The 20382-nt window shown below is 32.6% G+C and overlaps 4 protein-coding genes across 4 annotated transcripts; 3 read left to right on the top strand and 1 right to left on the bottom strand.

Annotated features, from left to right (window-relative positions):
* Positions 1-2029: 2029 nt before the first annotated feature.
* Positions 2030-3850, top strand: MINE1 (homolog of bacterial MinE 1). Its single transcript, XM_079068522.1, has 2 exons — positions 2030-2237; positions 3074-3850. The coding sequence occupies exons 1-2, from the start codon at positions 2154-2156 to the stop codon at positions 3668-3670; spliced, it is 681 nt and encodes a 226-aa protein (XP_078924648.1). The 5' UTR covers positions 2030-2153; the 3' UTR covers positions 3671-3850.
* Positions 3851-7646: 3796 nt separating this feature from the next.
* LOC145133613 (Transducin/WD40 repeat-like superfamily protein) lies at positions 7647-11251 on the top strand. Its single transcript, XM_079068544.1, has 9 exons — positions 7647-7914; positions 8015-8145; positions 8630-8712; positions 9063-9305; positions 9413-9485; positions 9784-9864; positions 9948-10029; positions 10146-10246; positions 11051-11251. Exons 1-9 carry the CDS (start codon positions 7807-7809, stop codon positions 11127-11129), a joined length of 981 nt encoding a protein of 326 aa, XP_078924670.1. The 5' UTR covers positions 7647-7806; the 3' UTR covers positions 11130-11251.
* A 486-nt stretch (positions 11252-11737) lies between these two features.
* On the top strand, positions 11738-13439 carry LOC145128954 (eukaryotic translation initiation factor 5A-like). Its single transcript, XM_079063718.1, has 5 exons — positions 11738-11969; positions 12527-12649; positions 12742-12798; positions 12894-12968; positions 13060-13439. The coding sequence occupies exons 1-5, from the start codon at positions 11847-11849 to the stop codon at positions 13159-13161; spliced, it is 480 nt and encodes a 159-aa protein (XP_078919844.1). The 5' UTR covers positions 11738-11846; the 3' UTR covers positions 13162-13439.
* Positions 13440-13714: 275 nt separating this feature from the next.
* On the bottom strand, positions 13715-18433 carry LOC145128953 (Amino acid kinase family protein). Its single transcript, XM_079063717.1, has 12 exons — positions 18275-18433; positions 17744-17974; positions 17511-17608; positions 17268-17310; positions 17106-17167; positions 16957-17013; positions 16712-16747; positions 16535-16612; positions 16321-16387; positions 14286-14348; positions 14095-14198; positions 13715-13978 (listed from the first exon to the last, which is right to left on the bottom strand). Exons 1-12 carry the CDS (start codon positions 18333-18335, stop codon positions 13883-13885), a joined length of 996 nt encoding a protein of 331 aa, XP_078919843.1. The 5' UTR covers positions 18336-18433; the 3' UTR covers positions 13715-13882.
* Positions 18434-20382: the final 1949 nt, after the last annotated feature.

The following is a 20382-nucleotide window of genomic DNA, read 5'->3' as shown; positions in this document are numbered from 1 at the left end:
CGAGAAGAAACGAGGGTGAGGTGGCACGGCTCAACGCCGTCTTAACGAGGGGAACACCGCCTCCTAGCTCGTTGCATCTCGTCGGTTGAATCTCGTGGCCATGGAAACGAATTGAAACGGGAAAAAAAGAACCGTTGCTTGTGACCGTTTGCAACGGTCAATTTTTAAACAATTTTTTTTACCATTTTACCTATAAATATTACTTTTAAATAATTTTTTTTAAACCTTTCTCTCATTCTCTCTATATCTTATACACATATTTTCTTAAAATTTCAAAAAATGGAGCAAAACCCAAACACCCCCCCTCCATCATCAAACCCAAACACAACCTCGCCTCTCGGATTTGCGGAGTATGAAAATTATTTCAACCTTTTATCGTCTCAAGGTTCACCACAAATCTCATACCAAGGCGCCGCCTTCAATCCCGCTTCACCGCCACTGCAATTTCCCAACTCACCTTACCTTCAACAAAATCAATTTGGTCAAAACCCAAATTTACAACAAAATCTTTTCTCTACTTTTGGTTCGATGCAACAAACAACCAACCAACCATCGCCTACAACACAACCATCGGTTCAAGTGGAAGCGGGATGTAGTAAGAAAGGGAAAGGGAAAGGAAAATCGAAAGGGAAATCAATAGCAGTAGAAACAGAAAATACAGACGTTCCACAATGGTGGACACCGGAGGAGGAATACGCTTTGACGGCGACTTGGTGTGCTACTTCAAAAAACGAACTTCGCGGAAATGGAATGAAAAAAGGAGCTTATTGGGGGGCGGTGCTCGACAAGTTTCACGCTATTTTAAAGAAAAATCCGTATCACAACAATGACATGTTGAACAGCAAATGGGGTATGATAACTAAGCGGTGCAGCAAATTCAACGGTATTTACAACCGACTTGAGGCGCAACAACAAAGTGGAACCAACGACTTCGATTTGTTCAAATCTGCTAAGGAACAATATCGGGTTGAAATGGGTCATGTTTTCGACTTTGAAAAATCATGGGAATTGTTGCGAGCGGATCCAAAGTGGAATAAAACGCCTACATCGTCGGAGGTTCAATCCAAAATGTCTCGCATTTCTAGCTCGGTCGACGTGTCGGACGCACGGACTAACATCGACCTAAACGCCGACGACGATGAGATCCCGGATGATATCCAAGAGATATCCACACCACGACGACCGCCCAGACGCGACAAAGCGAGGCGCGCTGCAAGACATGCGGAGGAGGTGGAGACGAGAGCAAAAGATGCGGCGGAAATGAGAGCGAAATTCGACGAGCACAATTTATTAATAAAAGAAAAAAATGAGTTGAAACGTCGTCATTTGGAGTTCCTGGAAAGGCAGGCACGGGAGAAGCAGGAGCAAAAAGAGAGGGAACTAATGACACATCAGTTGTCAATTCTTCGGACGAGCGAGGATGGTTTGGCGCCTGCTGATCTAGCGGTGCTACAAGCGATGAAGGAACAAATTAGGAAGAAATATTTGGGTTAATTATGATTGTTATGTGGTTTTAGTAGTAATCTGAATGATATTTTAATTATAATATTAGGTTTAAAATTATGTTTTTTTAATTGTAATCTTAATTTTAGATTTTAAATATTATGTCTTTTTTTTTTTTAATTTTTTTTTATAAAAAATATATTCATGTTAGTGATTAAAAAAATACAAAAAAGAAAAAAACGAAAAAGAAAAAAAAACAAAAAAGTAAAAAAAAAAAAACCCAATTTCAGAAAAAAAAAAACATATTTACTTTCAAAAAGTTGTGTTGCATCTTGTTGCCCATTTCCCCACTTGGTGTTATAACATCACTTGTTTATGTGGCATGTGATACAACTTGGTGTTGCATTTTGATGTCCACACCCAATGCTCTTAAAGATTTAAAGATTTAAAGATGTTTTTCATTTTTTTCTTTTTCTTTTTTCATTTTTTTTTGGGTAAAAATCTACCGATGTTTAACGGCTTAACGCCCTAGAGTTACGACGTCGTAACAAGCAATTGTGCAAGTAGCTGTAAGAGTAAGCGAAGTAAAACTCCTGGCTAGTACTGTTGTCGAGAACCAGAAATTATCATCGCATTCACCACAAAAAAAAACCCTAAAAAAACCAAAACCAAATACACGAATCCCCAATCGGGGAGATAAGAGATTCTGAATGGCGATTTCTGGTGATTTTAGGGTCTCTGCTGCATTAGGCCCTTCTCCTACGAATCCCCTCCGTATCAGTTTACCACCTAAGGTCTAAACTCTAAAACCACTCTCTTGGCTGTATTTCGATTTTGTGTATGTGAATTTAAAGAGACATCTGTTAGGGCTGATAGTTCAGATCCATTGCTATTTATTGTTGATTTTGGTACATTATTGCATGAATTTGGGAAATATTTAATGAAATCGAATCATAAATATGGTTCGGTGTATCTGCGTATCGGTTCGAAATAGGGTTTTTTTTTTTTTTTTTTTTTTTTTTGCGGATTTGTGAGCATTTGGTCTATCTGGTACCTCTGACATTCACTCTTGTATATACTTAAGATTTTGTTAAACGTTAGGTTTTATATGTAGTGATTTTTACTATTTTCTATGAAACCACAATGAGTTTTTCTTCCCTTGAGCACTTGACCTTTTCTGGAGTGATTTTTGCACTTTCCTGTAGAACACAATGAGTATCCCTTGATGGTAGTCTTGCTAGAGGATCCACCTGGACTGAATCTCTTTGTTCTAACAGACTGAAAGTCAATTTAGTTCAACTCGAGTATACTTTCATGTCTTGATTAGGGTTTAAATAGAAGAAACAACAACCTACTTATATTAATTTGTTTACATGTACTTATACAGCATCCCAATTTCTCTTATTCCTTTTACAATGTTGTAATGTGAAAAATTTACCCAATTATAGCAATGTCATCCAAACACAAAGCAATTTTCGCTATATAATTGATTAGATTCTTCAAAGTCAATTGTTTCAATATGAAAGAAATTGAGAGTAAAAACATTAATACCATTCAATTTGGTCATTATAACTCTTCTATATCTATTGATTATCAAAGATTATTCTAGATAATTCCATCTTGAATACAGATAGATCATGTTAACTTCCTAAACGTGGGACCCACTCTTTCCGAAACTACAATGCCTAAATGGTCAACCTCAATAACCCACACCCACAACACACGCTGCAACTCCAAACGACCTCTCACCTTCATGAACGACTATGAAATGTCCACAAGCTCCTTCAATCAAGATGCAGAAAGCTTCCTTTTAAACGCCATAAACATGGGTTTCTTTGAACGATTAAGTCTAGCATGGAAAATTGTCTTTCCATCTCCATCAATGATCAAGAACTCAAATGCAAGTGTCGCTAAACAAAGGCTGAAAATGATTCTCTTTTCAGACAGATGTGCTGTAAGTGAAGAAGCTAAACAGAAGATTGTTAGTAATATAGTGAAAACCCTTTCGGATTTTGTGGTGATTGAGTCTCAAGATAAAGTCCAGCTCAGCGTGGCAACGGACCCCGCTATGGGGACAATTTACTCGGTGACTGTGCCTGTGAGGCGTGTGAAAGCAGAGTATCAAGAAGAAGATGGTGAGGGGACGATTATGAATGTGGAGTATAAGGATAATGGAGTGGATTCTGGTTCTATGGATGTGAAGTTTGATTTTTATGTTCCTGAGTGAAAGATGTTTGTGAGTTTGATTTGGGTGATTGGGAAAATTGAAATTGAAAATCATGTGGGAAAGATTATTGATTGATTCCCTTGTTTGATGGCTGAAATTTGTTATAATTTATAGCAGATCTTGTAAATATTCATATGCTTTAATTATTTCAGTCTTCTACTTTGCTAGAGCTTTTTATAATTTTTTGTTTGTATAACTTTGGTCATGTTATCATCTCATGATTAGGAGTTGTTTCGTAAGAATGTTTGTGTAATAAACCAAAGTTAGGGCTCAAAACACCATCTAAGCTTTCATAATCACATTTTTTACCATGTAGATGTATAAACTTCAACATATTAGCCATAGAACATAAAAATCTGTATTTCATCATTAATTCGAGATTAGTGAATTTAGGGAGTGATTCACCATTGATGGAAGCTCAAACTTAACAACAAAGCATTCAAATAAAGAGACTACCTTAAAGGATTTGACACTTGAATTTGATGCTTCATAATTTTGAATCGTTCTTCAAACATTGAGCTATCATTTCCTTGTAAGTTGGGAATAGTCCAAATAAATAAGAGAAGGGAGGTATACGACTTAAGACATATAAACATTCCTCATTTACGAATAATCCCATAATTCCCTCATATTTGCAACATAAACCGTAGCTAGAATTTTTACTAACAAACCAAGTCATTTAGTTTCTAGTTTAACCCCAAACTTTAAATATTTGTACAATCAAGGCCCAACACTGGCTAAGGAGGTTAAATCCAAGTTAGAACCTCAATTCTAAATTTCTAATTCTTGAGAAGTCGACTCCTAGCTTCAAACTATTTTAATTATAACTTTTCAATTAAACGTTTTTTTTTAATTAATTATATTACTGAAATTAAATCGAAAATTAATTTATTTTATGAAATCTACACTTAAAAGGTTAAAACTTTTAGCACCATATTGTGGGTGGTACGTGAATCCCACTTTCCTTAATGAAAATTTGTATAAAAATGTGTAAAATGGCATAATCGTAAGATTTTATAATTTTGAGGGTTAAAAACACTTCGGTTGAAAACTTAGGAAATTAGCCTATTGGCTTAAACAAGCATTTGTAGGTGGCACTTAAAATTCAACCACTATAACATGCATATTAACCTTCGATTCTTACCATACCATAACCTGCACAATATCAATTTGCTTTCTCAAGCATTTGACCTCAATTTGATGCACCCATCTAGTCACCAGGGATGTATCACTGTCCAGAAATGCTCTATATTACATAGAGCAAATCAATGCCAAACCTAACCCCAAACCCAACTCTAATCCTAACCCATACCCAACTTGATTTTATGCATTTGAAACATTGCAAGAAAATTTATTCCAATCTCAACCCCGTTTCGATTCCAGTTCCTCAACCTGGTCCGAAGATGAACCTGAGCCTCAAGCCGACCCGAAGAAAAAAGGAAGGTCGACAACCAACCTTGGACCCCGAATGAAGAGAAGGCGTTAGTAGAAGCATGACTTGACATTTTTGAGGATCCGATCGTTGGAGACGACGAAGATGGAAATACTTTATGTAAAAGTGTGAAACAAATTTCTTGGCCGAATGAAGAGAGGCAAATACCACACGAAAGATCAAATATATATGAAATGGAGGAATACAAACAAACTTGCAATGGAGTTCAATGACGTGTTTGTCAACGTGACACACTCTTGGCCAAGCGGTGCTAACGATGTACGAATCCTAGCAAAAGCTCAAAAATATTACCGCAAAGCAAAGAAGAAGGAATTAAAATAATTATATTGAGATTTGGTTAGTTGTGAAGGATAAAGAAATATATCTTCAAATTCAAACATCGAAAGGTGGTTCAAAAAAGAACCAAAATATCTGAAAACTCCCATATCCAATCTTTCGTTGTACATATTGAGTTAGGAATCAACGAAGATGACATTATGAAATTCCAAGACCAAGCAATCCCATGGGTAGATATCAAGCCAAGAGAATGCAAAAGGGTGTTGTTCAAGACATGGTGAGGATATGAGAGTGGGGCTCCATAGGTTAAATGACAATATACAAAAAAAAATGTTGCAAATTGATCAAGAAAAAGAAAAAAAATGCGATTATAAGACGTTTCTAAAATGGCCGAGAATGAATGTTGATTTGTGATGAAGGTGAAGATGAAATTTACGAAAAAATATAATTGGGAAGATTTGTAGGAGTTATGTTTTAAGTCTTTTAAGTCATGAATGCAATGTTTTAAAAATTGATTCGAACCGACCAGACGAACCGATTGGATTGGGAATCAGAGAAGGGAATAACTCAACTAGCATTGGTTTTAAGCCTATTTCTGGACCGTAACAAACCGATCAGTTTTTACAAAAACCCAGTTAAACCAGTAAAATTGAATTGTTAAAACCCGACTGAACCGGTTAAACCGAATAAAAACACATGAAAATAAGACATTTTGCATAATAAACTTTGGTGGCTCATTTCACATCTATTTAGACTTCTCTTATCACTATGTACATCATTTGTTTGACAATCGATTGCAGATTCATTCTTTGCAATTTCGAAAAGTGAATATGAGATAATCATATAACTTTTGACATGATTTCTAATGCTCATATTAGCCCATTTTATAGACCCTTTATAATGAAGCATAATTCTTATGTATTGGATATTTGATAAGTTTTTCTCTATAGCGTGTGATCTTGTTACAAGTTGCTAGCCCATTTGACTAACAATGTGTCTAACAAAGAGTAATTACAAAGAGTTCATGTGTTCTATCTCAAGCATATACTAACCTGCTGTTCCAAAAAAAAATGTTATGAAGATTTTTGATGTATTTGTATTCATTTGAAACTACATTTTGTTTTTGGTGCTATATTTTATGTTTCTTTTTTGATATATTTGGGTTAATGTATATATGTATGCAGTAAAATAATAAAAACATAAAAATTCTGGAAATCACGTTGTTTGACGGTCGAACCAAAAACCAATTATCATATTAGTTCAACAAAAAAACTGACTTTCAAAACATTGCATGCATGTAATGTTGGTAAGGTGGATGACAAAAAAAAATGAGATGACTTGGTTGTCAAAATACCACTCCTTCGGCCTTAAGGGGTGTTTGCCTGTTTTTGGATAGCTTTTCAAAACAACTTATTGATTTATTGACTTTTTCAAAAGTCAATAAATCAAAAAAAAAATGGCAAACTCAAAAACATTTTTCAGAATAGATTTTTCATTAGATTTAAAAAACAGATTTTAAAAAAGCATGTAAAATTTGACATTTTGAAATTGTTTTTTGGTTTTTTAACCAAAATAATTTCAAAAAGAACATTTTAAGCCAAATATTTTTTTAACTTGTTGAATTTTTTAGTCGATCCAAACATTTTTTAGAAACTAATTTTATCACTACTATTGATATAACTCATTAAGCACTAGAAAACACTTACTTTTTAGGGATTATGCTCGTAATAGCCATATTTTGGGTATGGTTTCCAAAATATAGACATAAAAAAACATGTTTCCACAAATAGACATGGACTCCGTAGAGCTACATCCGAGAGCTCCGCGGAATAAACTTATGTTCCAAGAAATCGATGTGGCAAAAATAAAAGCTAAAAAAAAGTTCCTCAAGGCACCCTCTGCTGAATAACAGTTCCTCGGAGCCCCCTCTATAGATTGTTCATTTAGCTCTACGAATTTGTTCTTCCCTAAAGAAGGGATTTTTGGATTTTTGAGTTTTTTTTCAATACACTAAAGAATACGTTACTGGAATTACGAAGGTTCCACAGAGGTGCCTCTGTGGACCTCACTATAACCTTTGTAGATCCGTCAATTTTACATATATACCCCTCCTTAATTTATCATATTGCCATTCCGCAGAGGGTATCCTTGGAGCTTTGGAGTTCAGTTCCGCAGAATCCATGTCTACTTTTTTATCTCTTTAAAAACCATACCCAAAATATATTATGGGCATAATCTCTACTTTTTAGAGTTCAAAAAAAGACCCAAACACCCCTTCGAACAGCGACCGGGCGGGAAACTTCTAATATAGAGAAACTTCAATTTGCATATTTCCGTGCTTCTGTATTTGTAACCATTGTGTACCTTATTAGGGCTCAGTAGCTCCAACTGTTTTCAGTTTAAGAAGATGGACGGAAGTTGTTTACAGTTCGAAGAAAACCCAATTCAAGATGCTATTTCCAGAATTCGCTTCGCCCCAGCATCCAACAATCTCCTTATCTCTTCCTGGGATACTGTAAGATTTCGTCTTTATCGAGAGTTTGTTTGTATGTTTGCGTGCAGCTTTTTATACTATACACTCAAGAACCATCAATTATGGGGTATTATATGTGCAGAATCTTAGATTGTACGATGTGGATCGATCTAGGTTAATTTTTGATGCTTCCGGGGAAGCTGCGCTGCTAGACTGTTGTTTCCAAGGGGAGTCAGCTGCTTTCAGTGCTGCTTCTGATTGTTCCATAACTAGGTCTGTTCTCAGATTTATGATTAATTATAGTGAAGTGGAAAAGACAACTCTCGATATGTGTATTCGAAATCCCGAACTTAATGTGTTCTAGGGTTCTGGTTTAAGGGAAAACGCTCAACGCAACTTAATGCAATTGAATTGATTTTCAGTTACGAATCATCCATTTGTCTGACCTTCAAGGTCAAAGTTCAAGTCTTGTATGGAAAGGAGTGAATACTGTACATCATTTATTTGTATATCTTTGTATTCTCCTCAAAGTTTTTGAGTAAGAACAATAGAACATATAAAAGAACAGTCCCAATACAAATTTAAGATAAAACAGATGAAAGTCTGTGCTGAATCCCATACAAATTTAAGATAAATTTGAACTCCAATAGATGGTTTAAAGCTATAACACTAGTACATTACAATATTACATAATTCAGACATTTTCTTCTTAATTTCTTGGTTTTAAGCATGACCTTTGTAAGAAAAATCATTGCAGGTACGATTTGCATTCAGGAATGAGAGAAAACTTTGGAAATCATGATGATTTAGCAACTTGTGTTGAATATTCTAATGAAACAGGTAAACCATAAACAATTTTTTACTTCCAAAGTTCTAAAATATTATAAAAACTTACAATAAACAACACAAAGTTCCATAGCAAACTTAGAATGTTTTAAGATTTTTAATAATGCTAGTTACAACTTTGTTTTAAAAAGCATGAACACTTTCATTAATAAGTCATCAGTTTCCATAATCTTCACAATCAATGACATTTTTGTCAACCATATTCGCTTGAATACTTTTCCTCTACAAATAAAAGATCATCTTCCTCTTTTAGTGGCTTTTTCTATAGAAAATTGTGCTTTTAACTTTTGTTACATTTTTATATTTCATGTTCCAAAAATTTATCATTTTTTTTGGTTCTACAGGTCAAGTTGTGACTGCAGGGTGGGACAAAAAGATAAAATGTTGGGATTCAAGGTCAACAAAGACTCTTACTGCTGTAAATACTGTTAATACAGGGGTCAAATCTATATCCCTATGTGGATTTGCTTCAATGGTTGCTGTTGGGGATTCAGTAAATATATATGACTTACGCAAATTCAACAAATCATTTAATAGCAAATGTGTAGAAATTCAAATCGAGTGTGTTCGCCCTTATCTAGACCAAGGTATTTAGCTATAAAATCACTATTTACTATTTAGCAATAAATCTATTGTATGACTTTTTTGAAAGTTTTAGGTGAGTTGATTTAATTATATATCTTAAATAATGCAGGATTTGCAGCTGGATCAACTGATGGACGTGTTGCATTGAAGTATTTTAATCCATCTGATCAAAACAACGATGGGCAAGTTTATGCATCTTTCAACTGCCATATTATTTAAAAGATAAAGTTACAACTTTAGTCCCTAGTACAACTAGTTTTTTCACTTTTGTTCCCAAAATGTTCGCTCTTGCAATTTTTGCAACATTTTTTCGTCCATGTTCCATGTAAAATGACTATTTTGTGATTGAAAAAAGGATCAGATATGTAGTTTAATCTTTTTAAAATAACACCCACTTATTCATTTCTAGTACTCTTATTATTAAAGATTTTGAATATTTAACTATATGTTATTTATATCATTCCTGTGTTCTTATTACAGATATGCTTTTCGATGTCATCCAAAGGCAAAGAGAGCAAGGCATAATTTTGCAGCTGTGAATGATATTGCATTTAGCCCATCGTATGTCTTTTAAAAAAAATAAAAATAAATAATTAATGAAAAAAAACTCGTAGAAGTTTAAAGTGATAATCTTTTGTGATTAGGACTTATGGCGATTTTGTCACGGGTGATAATAAAGGTTATGTCACAATATGGAATGCTCAAAGTAAAAAGAGAGTTTATGAGGTAATATTACATAATCCAATGGTTATTAATAAAGGTTATTAATATCTTCTAATGAAATTTTATATAAAAATTGTGGTAGATCTAAAGATGTTAAACTTTTCTTGTTGTAATTTCAGATGCCAAAATTTGAAAATAGTATCGCCTCTTTATCATATAGCCATGGAGGACAATTTCTGGCTGTTGCTTCAAGTTACACTTACAGAGAAGAAAATGAATTGTTAGTATATCTTCTTGTGCCCCCACTTAAATTCTAAATAAATATAAGCAGTTTTTTTTATATGATTCATATATATATATATTAGATATGATTTACTAAAGTTGTGGTTTTTACAAGATTTAGAAATTCAAAGGTAATAAAACCCAAATATGCTGTAATATAATAATATTTTAGTTCTTTTTTAACAAATAATTTAAATTAATGTATGTTTTCCAAAAAGATTTGTGTTATTAAAGCTTACATGAATAACAATAACTTATATTGAAAAATCAAAACAACCCTTGAATAAAGAATTAGAATTAAGAAAATGGAAGGAATCACATTCCTCGATGGCATGGTCCATTCCATTCTATTGTGCAAAGCAAACAAGTTTCTTTTCATTCCAATGGAACTAACCATTCCATTCCTTCCCCAATTCCATCATACCAAACACTACCTTATCACTATTGAAAATAATACTTCCTTTTATTAGAATAAAGCAATTTTGGAGGTTTTAAGCAACTAAATACACTTTAAACCCTTTGACCCATTTTCCCTCTTTCTTTATAGCTAAACTTTAGAAAACTTACCCGTTTGACTCGTTAGAGATAGTAATTTGACCCAACTCTACCCATTTTTGGTAAATGGGTCCAAATGGCCAACTGTATGACTTACATTTTATTTCAAACTTGACCTCTATTTTTATTGTTTGTGTACTAGACTTGACTTGGTTTAAATCTTTATTGTTTTCCCTCTTTGTCAAATAAGTAATTTGTGAATATACTTTTCTTACTTTTATCTGATTTTGGATTTTTTTTTATACAGGGAAATGCCTCCAAGGATATACATACATGAAATGGATGACAAATACATTGCTTCCTTTTCAACCGGAAGTTCAAAATAGGCCATTTTTCCTATTGTGGTGATGTGGTGATTGTCCCCACACATTGTTTTAACCAATCATTGTAAACTAAAATAACTAACAAGTATTTATGTTGTTTGTAATCTTTGTAGTACTTTTTAAAAGTTAGCCTTTTTCTTGTAATTTTATTAACATGGAAAATGAAAAAAAAAAATAAAAGAATGGATTTTTAAAGCAAAAAATTATACTTTTGAAATACCAATTTGTGAAGTGAGATCGAAAAAAAGAGATGAAACATGGATTAATTGTAAAATTCTAGACTTTTTATAAAAGTATTGTTAGCAATTATGAAATATTCAAAATTGTATTTCCAAGGTTTTAAGGTGAAATATTAAAATCCATCCGTTAGAAGATTTCATTTTAATGTAATTTAACTCCATTTACAACATATTGAGAAGGAATGTACTATAGAAATTAAGAAAGAAGATTAAAAAGAGGGAGGGCGTAATATAGCATAGAGTAAAACTGAAGGGCCTTTCGGCAATCTACAAGGAACTACAGGGTTACTACGAATGACAAAAAGTGTGTAATCTAATCCGACGACTACCATTCAATCTGAATAATACTATATAATATCTCTTTGTACGGCTGTTGCTTAAAACCCTAATATACCTTTCTCCCCAAATTTCTTCAATCCTTCACATATACTACTACTCTTCGTCACTTTCTTTGTAGATCTTTTGTCTCATTTTTGAAAGTATGTCTGACGAAGAGCATCAATTCGAGTCTAAAGCTGATGCAGGAGCATCCAAAACTTTCCCTCAGCAAGCCGGTACTATCAGGAAGAACGGTTACATCGTTATCAAGAATCGTGCTTGCAAGGTATCGATCGATTTGTTATTCATGTGTTTGTTCTTTGAATTATAGATCCGATTTACTCCTGTACTCTTCGGAGTTGGTATTATAGATCGTTGTTGTTAATTTACACCGTCGATGTGGTCAATCTGTTCTTATAGCATGGTATCGATACTAGACTTGTTATTGATCCATCGATTTATATGTTAATTTGCTGGATTCGATTGCTTAAAATTACTATTTTCTTACAGATTTTACGTTTTAGGTCATGTTTTAAGTTTTCTTATATTGGATTATGTTTCTGATAAGTCTACTTTTTGCAAATTTGTTCATCTGGTAACTAATCGCATGATCGAATACACATATATCAATGAGTCCCTGTATTAATTGTCATATACTCTGTTATTTTTTACTCTCGGAGAAGATTTTTATGATCGTTACATTGACAAATTAATGTCATTACTAGCTTATATCAGTGTGAACTTCCCATCTTTTAGATCTACACTCTGTTTGAAATTCACCCCTCCAAAAGAAACCATCTTTTAGAAGATGAAACAATTTATATCATTACTTTCTTTTTGCAGGTTGTTGAAGTTTCAACCTCAAAGACTGGCAAGCACGGACACGCCAAGTGTCATTTCGTTGCCATTGATATCTTCAATGGAAAGAAGCTTGAAGATATCGTTCCCTCTTCCCACAATTGTGATGTATGTTTTATGCATTTTACAACATATTTTACATATTTTCTTTGTTTGTAACTTTATATTTATACAGATTATAATATTTTCTTGGGTTTCAGGTTCCACATGTCAACCGTACTGACTACCAGCTCATTGACATTTCTGAAGATGGATTTGTATGTGTCTCTTATCTTAATCATTTCTCCTTTACTTTCTTTGGTTTATATTCAGTCTATAATGTGATGAAATTTATAAAATGGATTTATTATAGGTGAGTCTGTTGACTGAAAATGGTGGCACTAAGGATGATCTCAAGCTTCCAACCGATGATAGTCTGCTTACACAGGTTGGTAATTAGTAATTAAACATGAAAAGTTCACTTGAAATTGTTAAGTATAATCTATATATTTAATAATTTTTGTTTAAAAATTGTGCAGATTAAGGATGGATTTGCTGAAGGAAAGGATCTTGTGGTGACAGTGATGTCTGCCATGGGAGAGGAGCAGATCTGTGCTCTTAAGGATATTGGTCCCAAGTAATTTTACCTTGTGTGGATTGAGAGAGATTTTATATGAAGAACTGCGTTTGCTAGATTTGTGGTGGTGGTTATTTAAGGAAAAAAAACTTTATTAGGTTTCTTTTTTCTATTTTACAAATTTTTGTTTTGTTTTTGGTTATTGTTGATGTGCTAAAAAAGTCTTGAAATTTGGGCTTGGGGAGAGGATGGGCAATATGTACGTACACTTTGTATCTCGATATGTTTGGGATGCGACTTGTGTGAACTTATGGAGTGGTTATTCTGTTTCTCTTTGTTTCATTTCTAGTGCTGTTTTTTCTCTTGTCTTCATTATTTGATTTTTTGTTTTTAGAGTACATGTATATATTGTGCTTTGAAGCCATTCTTTTTGTAATAAAATGAAAAGAAAGAATGGTTTTGAACATTCTTTACTTCAAAAAGAGGCATTAATTGTTTAATTAGATATGTAATCTAATACAACCTATTTAAGATTAGATTCTTGTAATTAATGTTTAAACATTCTGAAACATGTACAAGAAGTCTTTTTACTTCAAAACAAACGAATCCTTTATCAATGATGTGAACTTTTAGCAAAATTATAACCATGTAAAATCGTAATTAAAACAATTATAACCTAAAAATTCCCTCAACCTTCCATCTGAACAAGTCAAATAGCATGAAAACAACAACAAAAATCCATGAATAAACAGTTGCAAAATGCATAATAATAATCATCCCTTGTTTTATGGAACATAACGGATAACTGTTCCAAGCCAATCCTCAGGGATCTCATCTCTCAATTTGCCACTTAAGGCTATCAATGAGTGTTCTGTTGCTGCCTGTAAACCAGAAAGTATTCACTATTCAGCACTGAAGTGATTCAGATGAAAAAAAAGAAAGACGAATTATAAATGGAAACTATTGATTATATATTTATATAATTAATTATATTTACCTTCACAATATACACATCAATACCAAGTTTCGCAATCATTGCAGCTTCTGATATTTTAGTCACCATCCCTCCTGTTGTATCATGGGATGCTACACTAATCTCAACTGTTTCATTTAAAATCGTATTATCAAAATTTTGAATTTTTTTTGTAACATAAAAAGTTACATTCAAATTGTTAATATTTTTCTAACCTTGCTTATCTGTGCCTTCAAATGTTGGTTTCACAACAAACCAGCTTCCATCTTCACGTACAGCTGTCAATTATCATGGACATCATTGCATCAAATCAAATAATCATATAAACATCATTAAAATATATATATATATATATATATATATATATATATATATATATATATATATATATATATATATATATATATATATAGAGAGAGAGAGAGAGAGAGCTAGGTTCATTTGTTTAAATTAAGTATTGTGTTATTGTATCCATAAATATTGGCCAATCATTTCAAATATCTAAATAAGGGTAAATTTGTAATCTTAGCTAATAATTAATTTTGGTAAATTTAAATCAATGAATTTCCCTTTAAATAACAATCGGTTTCATAAAATTAACCCTAAATCTCATTCCAAGCTTACGATTTCTACTAGAAACCCAAACAAGTCGCAAATCCGGTGGTGTTTGTTTTCAAATCGACACCATCCCTGAATCGGCAACCACCTCCCCACCTGTATTTTCATTCTTCCGTCATTACTTTATAAGAAGTTGACGACGACTTTGCTGCCAATGCCGTCTATGATGTTGTATATCTTCATCTTCTTCAACACGGTTCTGTTTTAGCATTATCACAGTTGAAAATTTTCAGGTATGTCATCTTACATTCTAGTCGACAATTTTTTCAATTATACTTGTTAAACTAGGGTTCTTGTAAAGGGAATTGTGATTTAATATGTCAACATCGTTGTTTAGATTTAATTGGTTTTTCCTTATTCACTTTCTAGTGGGATGTGATTGTACTGGTTTAATTTGAATGCTTTTTAAATTATTCAATTGTATACGTACTCATGGATTTGCTCTTTAACGTCAAAATTAGATTTTAATTTAGAATAATATTTGGATTTTTAGACCTTGTTATATCTTGGACTAACATTTGATATGTTTAGGTTTATTGTCTAATTCTTTCAAGGTGTAATATTTTTGGTGAATTGAGAATTTGTTTTGATTGTCTAATTTTTACAGGAAATTGAAAGTTGTTTTGATGCACACCAAGCGCTCGCTAAAATGCTTCAACTTAATGGTATTTCTTCGTTTATAGTATTCTATCATAAAAGAATGTTTTTTATGATAATCATGAACATATTCTGTTAGAATGCCCCGAATTAATATAATTATTGGTAAATGAATTCCAATTCTATCAGAATGGAATCACGAATTCCAATTATGTTGGAATGGAATATGGATATTTTCTCACTAATTTATTCATTGGATTTGTTTCCACAGAAGCTGATGCTTGAAGAACGAACCACAAAATTTGAACGACGCCTCTTAGCAACATTATTTTTTTAGAATGTTTTAGTGTCTTTGTTAGATTTTGATGTTTTTTTTTCCCGATTTGAAAGTTTTTTAGTTTTATTATTTAACAATAAATGTAATTCTTAGCAATTGTTACATGTATTCTATAAGAATTAATGTAATTTTTGTTTTAATTCTTCAATTGCTGGTTCGAGAATTTGTTATTCTACAAGAAAATTTTTAAAGTCATGATCAAGAAATATGTTCAAGATTATTATTTTATGGTTCTAGAATAATTTTTATTTTTGAACATACTCAAACATATTCTGTCAGAATGTCCGAATTAAAAACCTTATAATTCGTAAAATCGGATTTTTAAAATTAATAAAATCGGGTTTAATTATAAAAATTAAGTTATAATTAAAATTAAAGTAATTAAAAAAATTAGAATTTTAAAATCAAGAGAGTTAATTATACCAAAAAATATGGAATTTTCCTTTTTTAAATTTATCTCAATTGTCTAAAATACCCTTAGAATGAAATTAAATGGTATTTTTCAATTATCTTTAATTTAATAATATGTATTAATCATTTTCTTAAAATAAGTAAAATGATTGGCCCATATTTATGCATACAATAACACAATAATTACTTTGAATAGAATAACCTAAGCCTATATATATATATATATATATATATATATATATATATATATATATATATATATATATATATATATAAAGGGTGCTTACCAATCTCCCTGAGAAGTACAGCATTAGGTTCTGAAGGAGGGCGATCATATACACCAAAAACATCGGTCTTCATTGCTCATTGTATAGGAAACATTTGCATATAATATCATGCTAAAGAAACAAGCATACATCATGGAACACTAAATAAATGTAGAATCTTTGTAATGTTTTTTTTTTTTTTAATTATCTGTAAGTATGTGGTGGAAAAGGATACAAGGAAAACAACGAATTGAGGCTTTAAATGTGATGCCAGATGACTTATAATTACATCTCCACTTAATATAGTGCAACCCTGAAACAATAAGAAATGACATGTTGATATTAGATGCTAATCATCAATGGAACACAATTACAATTTACAATCACACCTCTATTGTTAGATGTTACATACCAGTGACTCATCGAGTACTGCATCCCCATGCAAAACCTAGATGGAAATATCAATGTTAAAAATGCATAACAATATCATATATTTTTCAAGGTCGTATTGTGATTTGTGAATGAATAATCTGAATGACAGTAAATGACAATTTTACCCTTTTGTCTGGTTAGAAAGGACTAGCGCTACGAAATCATATGGAAAAAGGTACATTTTTTTATATTGGATGCAAGAATGTTGAGAAAACGAAAACTTACTGGAACAAAACCGCAATCAAGGGCATTAACCACGGTTGACACATCAGCAGATGCTATCTGTAAAAACAAAAGATTTTCATTGTTGTTGTGTAAAAGGTGTATAGATTTTTAACGAGTTGATGGAAGACAGTTTTTGAGTGCTTCCTGACATTTCTGTCATGGGTTGACCATCCACACGAAAATGGAGACAACGCAACTGATGGAATACCCTCTGCAAAAAAGAGTTAAAAACAAAAGTCAACATGCAATTGGATATCCAGAAGTCAAAATTAAAATGAGTGGAAACTTTAGTTTGGTAATGAAAACTCTACCTCTTGCAAGTGCTCTAACTATTTCAAGATTAAGGGATGTCACCTAGTAAAATGAGGAACAGTTAGACATAAATTTAGTAGTAAATGAATATCATAAGATATACTAAAAAGACTATAAAAGTGAAGTTTATACAAAAGTAGATAATACAAAGCTTTAGATACAACTAGAGAGAAAAAAAAAACAGAATGAGGGTATAGCCATGAACAACAATAATAAGCTAGTGGTAAAGAAATAGAGCTTACAGAAATCCTAGTAGCAACAAAGCCAGCTTTCACAAGAGGTTTATTCAACCCCCCTTTATGAACACCGGATTTGCTAGCTTGAAAGTGACCAAAAGAACCTGAAAAACAAAGTGGCACATAAAATGGATAGAAAAAGGAAACTTGATAGTTAATGAAACAAATCATTGGAAATTAATTGCAGTGAAAACTTTTTATCATAGAGAATGAATAAGTAAGCAAGATTCTTTACTCACCAGCTCCATGAATAACAACGAAACTGTTGTAGCCAAATGCTTCTTGTTCTTTAAAAGCGTCCACTGTAACTGAAGTTTCTGAAATTCCAGGGCGTTTGCTCCAATCCATTTCAAGAACTGGCCCAGATGAAGATCCAGACATCATTGCCTCACGCAACTGTGAAGAAACCTCAACAAGATTGCTTTCATTTATCTTTTCAAAGTCATTCTTGCATGTGATTGCCGCACCTCCTAATACGCAGAAACCCAAATCAGTAGTGAACGTAGACAAATTGAGACTAATCATGATTTTAAAGAAGAACAGAGAGTAGTTTAGGAATCCCATTTCCCCTAGTTCATAAACATAGAATAAAAAATATAATGACGATAATAACACAAAAGAATGTTTGAACAGTAGGATCAGTAGAGGTGGTACCACTACATATTAGATCAATTGCAAAGAAAGTTCATCAGATTCGGCAAGGAAATAATGGAAATCAAGTGGAAATTGACGAAATTTGAAGATTTAGGGTAAAATAAACGATGCCTGACCGAGTTTGACGATGCAACGAACTGGAGTTTTCAATTTAATATCAGTTTGCTTCGTCTCCATTCTCCTGCTAACTGTTTGCTGTTGCTGACTTGCTTTAGCTCTGTATTCCTCGTTTCAGTGAAGTTCAACGAGTTTTGGTACTTTGTAGTTTAGTTTTGGGATGATGACATAAAACCCCCTTATCTTTCGCTTAATTACATTTTTATTTGAAATGAAATTGTTGATGTTTATTAATAAGATGTTGCCAAAGTTAAAACACGCACGGATAGAGGTGAGATGTTTTTGATCCTAGCATGATGTAAATGCCATCATCCAAATTCAATTCTTCGTATTTAATTTAATTTTTGAATGTAGGTATAATAATAGAGATATTGGAGAGAGAAGACGACTTTTCAAGAGAACATTTGAGACATGTACATTGTTATTTTCGGATAATAACTTAAAAGGGTAATATATTTTTTAATTTTTACATATTTGGTCATTGAGTTTTTTTTTGTCTACATTTACCCCTTCAACTTTTTAAACTGTACACATTCAGTCCTTATGACCGGTTACTCCAGGTTGGCCGGGAAAAATGACTTAATAAGGTAATATATTTATCATTTTTTACACATTTAGTCATTAATATTTTTGTACACATTTAGTCCTTAATATTTTTTGTTTCAAAATAAGTCATTTTTGTTTTTGTACTAATTCAGTACTTATGAATGATTTCTTTAGGTTTTCTCTTGACATCTTACGTCGGACAATCATTGATGAAGCGTGTGGGGCTGTTGATGTTTATGTAACGTCGCATTTTCACAACCAAAAATTTTCATTTTTAAATAAGGCAAAAGTCCCTAATTATAAATCCATGGAAAAAAACGTTTATTCCAAAATACATTTATCAAAAATCAGAGTAATATAAGAAATGCGGAATCCTCAATACTGTTGATGAGTGTGTACAATCATGCCTTCGCCTTCCCACGATCAACGATAGAACCTAAAAACATAAAAAACTGGGTAAGTACAAAGTTTAGTGAATTTTCCCCAAAATACTCGATACAACAAAAGTATTATCATGCATAACGAGCCCACACTCATCAGACTGAGATACCTTGGCCCAATCAGTTATCAGACTGGAATGCCAACATGCAACATGTCCAATCAGTCATCAGACTGGAATACCCAGGGTTTGTCGGCATGTTGCCTTAACCCAACCGCTCTTCTCGTGTCTCCGTGCCTACACCTTACAGCCGGCCCGCACCAGGTATCTTGGCCTACAACATATAGCATGACCACCTCAACCTATCCCACCACTATATGGTTATCCCACGTAAGATGTCGTGAGAAAAACCTAAAAAAATAACTTATTTTGCAACAAAAAAATATTAAGGACTAAATGTGTAAAAAAATATTAAGGACTAAATGTGTACAAAGTGAGAAATATATTACCCTATTAAGTCATTTTTACCGGCTACCTGGAGTAGCCGGTCATAAGGACTAAATGTGTACAGTTTAACAAGTTGAAGGGGTAATGTGGACGAAAATAAAAGTCAGTGACTAAATGTGTACAAATCAAAAAATACATTACCTTTTTAAGTCATTATCCCTTGTTATTTCTGGCAAATTAATCCCTAGTTGAGATAAGCGATGACAAATGCTACTTATTAAAATTGCCAATTCTTGGGGGACCATTGGTAGTTAAATAGGGTTATAAACTCGGATTTTAGGGTTAGCCCCACTTAAACGCCCATATCTTTCACAATTGTCCCTCAAAGTATCACAAAATGACTCTTATACCCATGTACATGTTTAAGAATCATTTTATTATACTTTGACACTCATATTTCAACTCTAAACCAAGAAAATGTTAGTTTAATAATAAAACTTAACAGAACACTAACCTCGATGACGAAAAGAAATTTCTTACACTACATATCAAATGTATGGACCCTAATAAAATCCTAACCATTCTATTTCTTGTTCATAAGCTGGTTTCCAAATTCCAAGTTCTAGTCTTGTTAATTCTTGTTCTTGTTCCAGTGGTCCCAAGTTTTAGTTATGTTCTTATTACTTGTTTTGATTCCTCCTTTTATTAATCTTTCTTCGCTTGTGATTCAAAACT

The sequence above is a fragment of the Lactuca virosa genome, chromosome 8 (assembly GCF_052849685.1).
Source record: "Lactuca virosa cultivar CGN04683 chromosome 8, Lactuca_virosa_CGN04683_v6, whole genome shotgun sequence".
NCBI classification, from domain to species: domain Eukaryota; kingdom Viridiplantae; phylum Streptophyta; class Magnoliopsida; order Asterales; family Asteraceae; genus Lactuca; species Lactuca virosa.
Note: the sequence above shows the minus strand (reverse complement) of the source record. Positions and strands in the feature narration are given on the sequence as shown.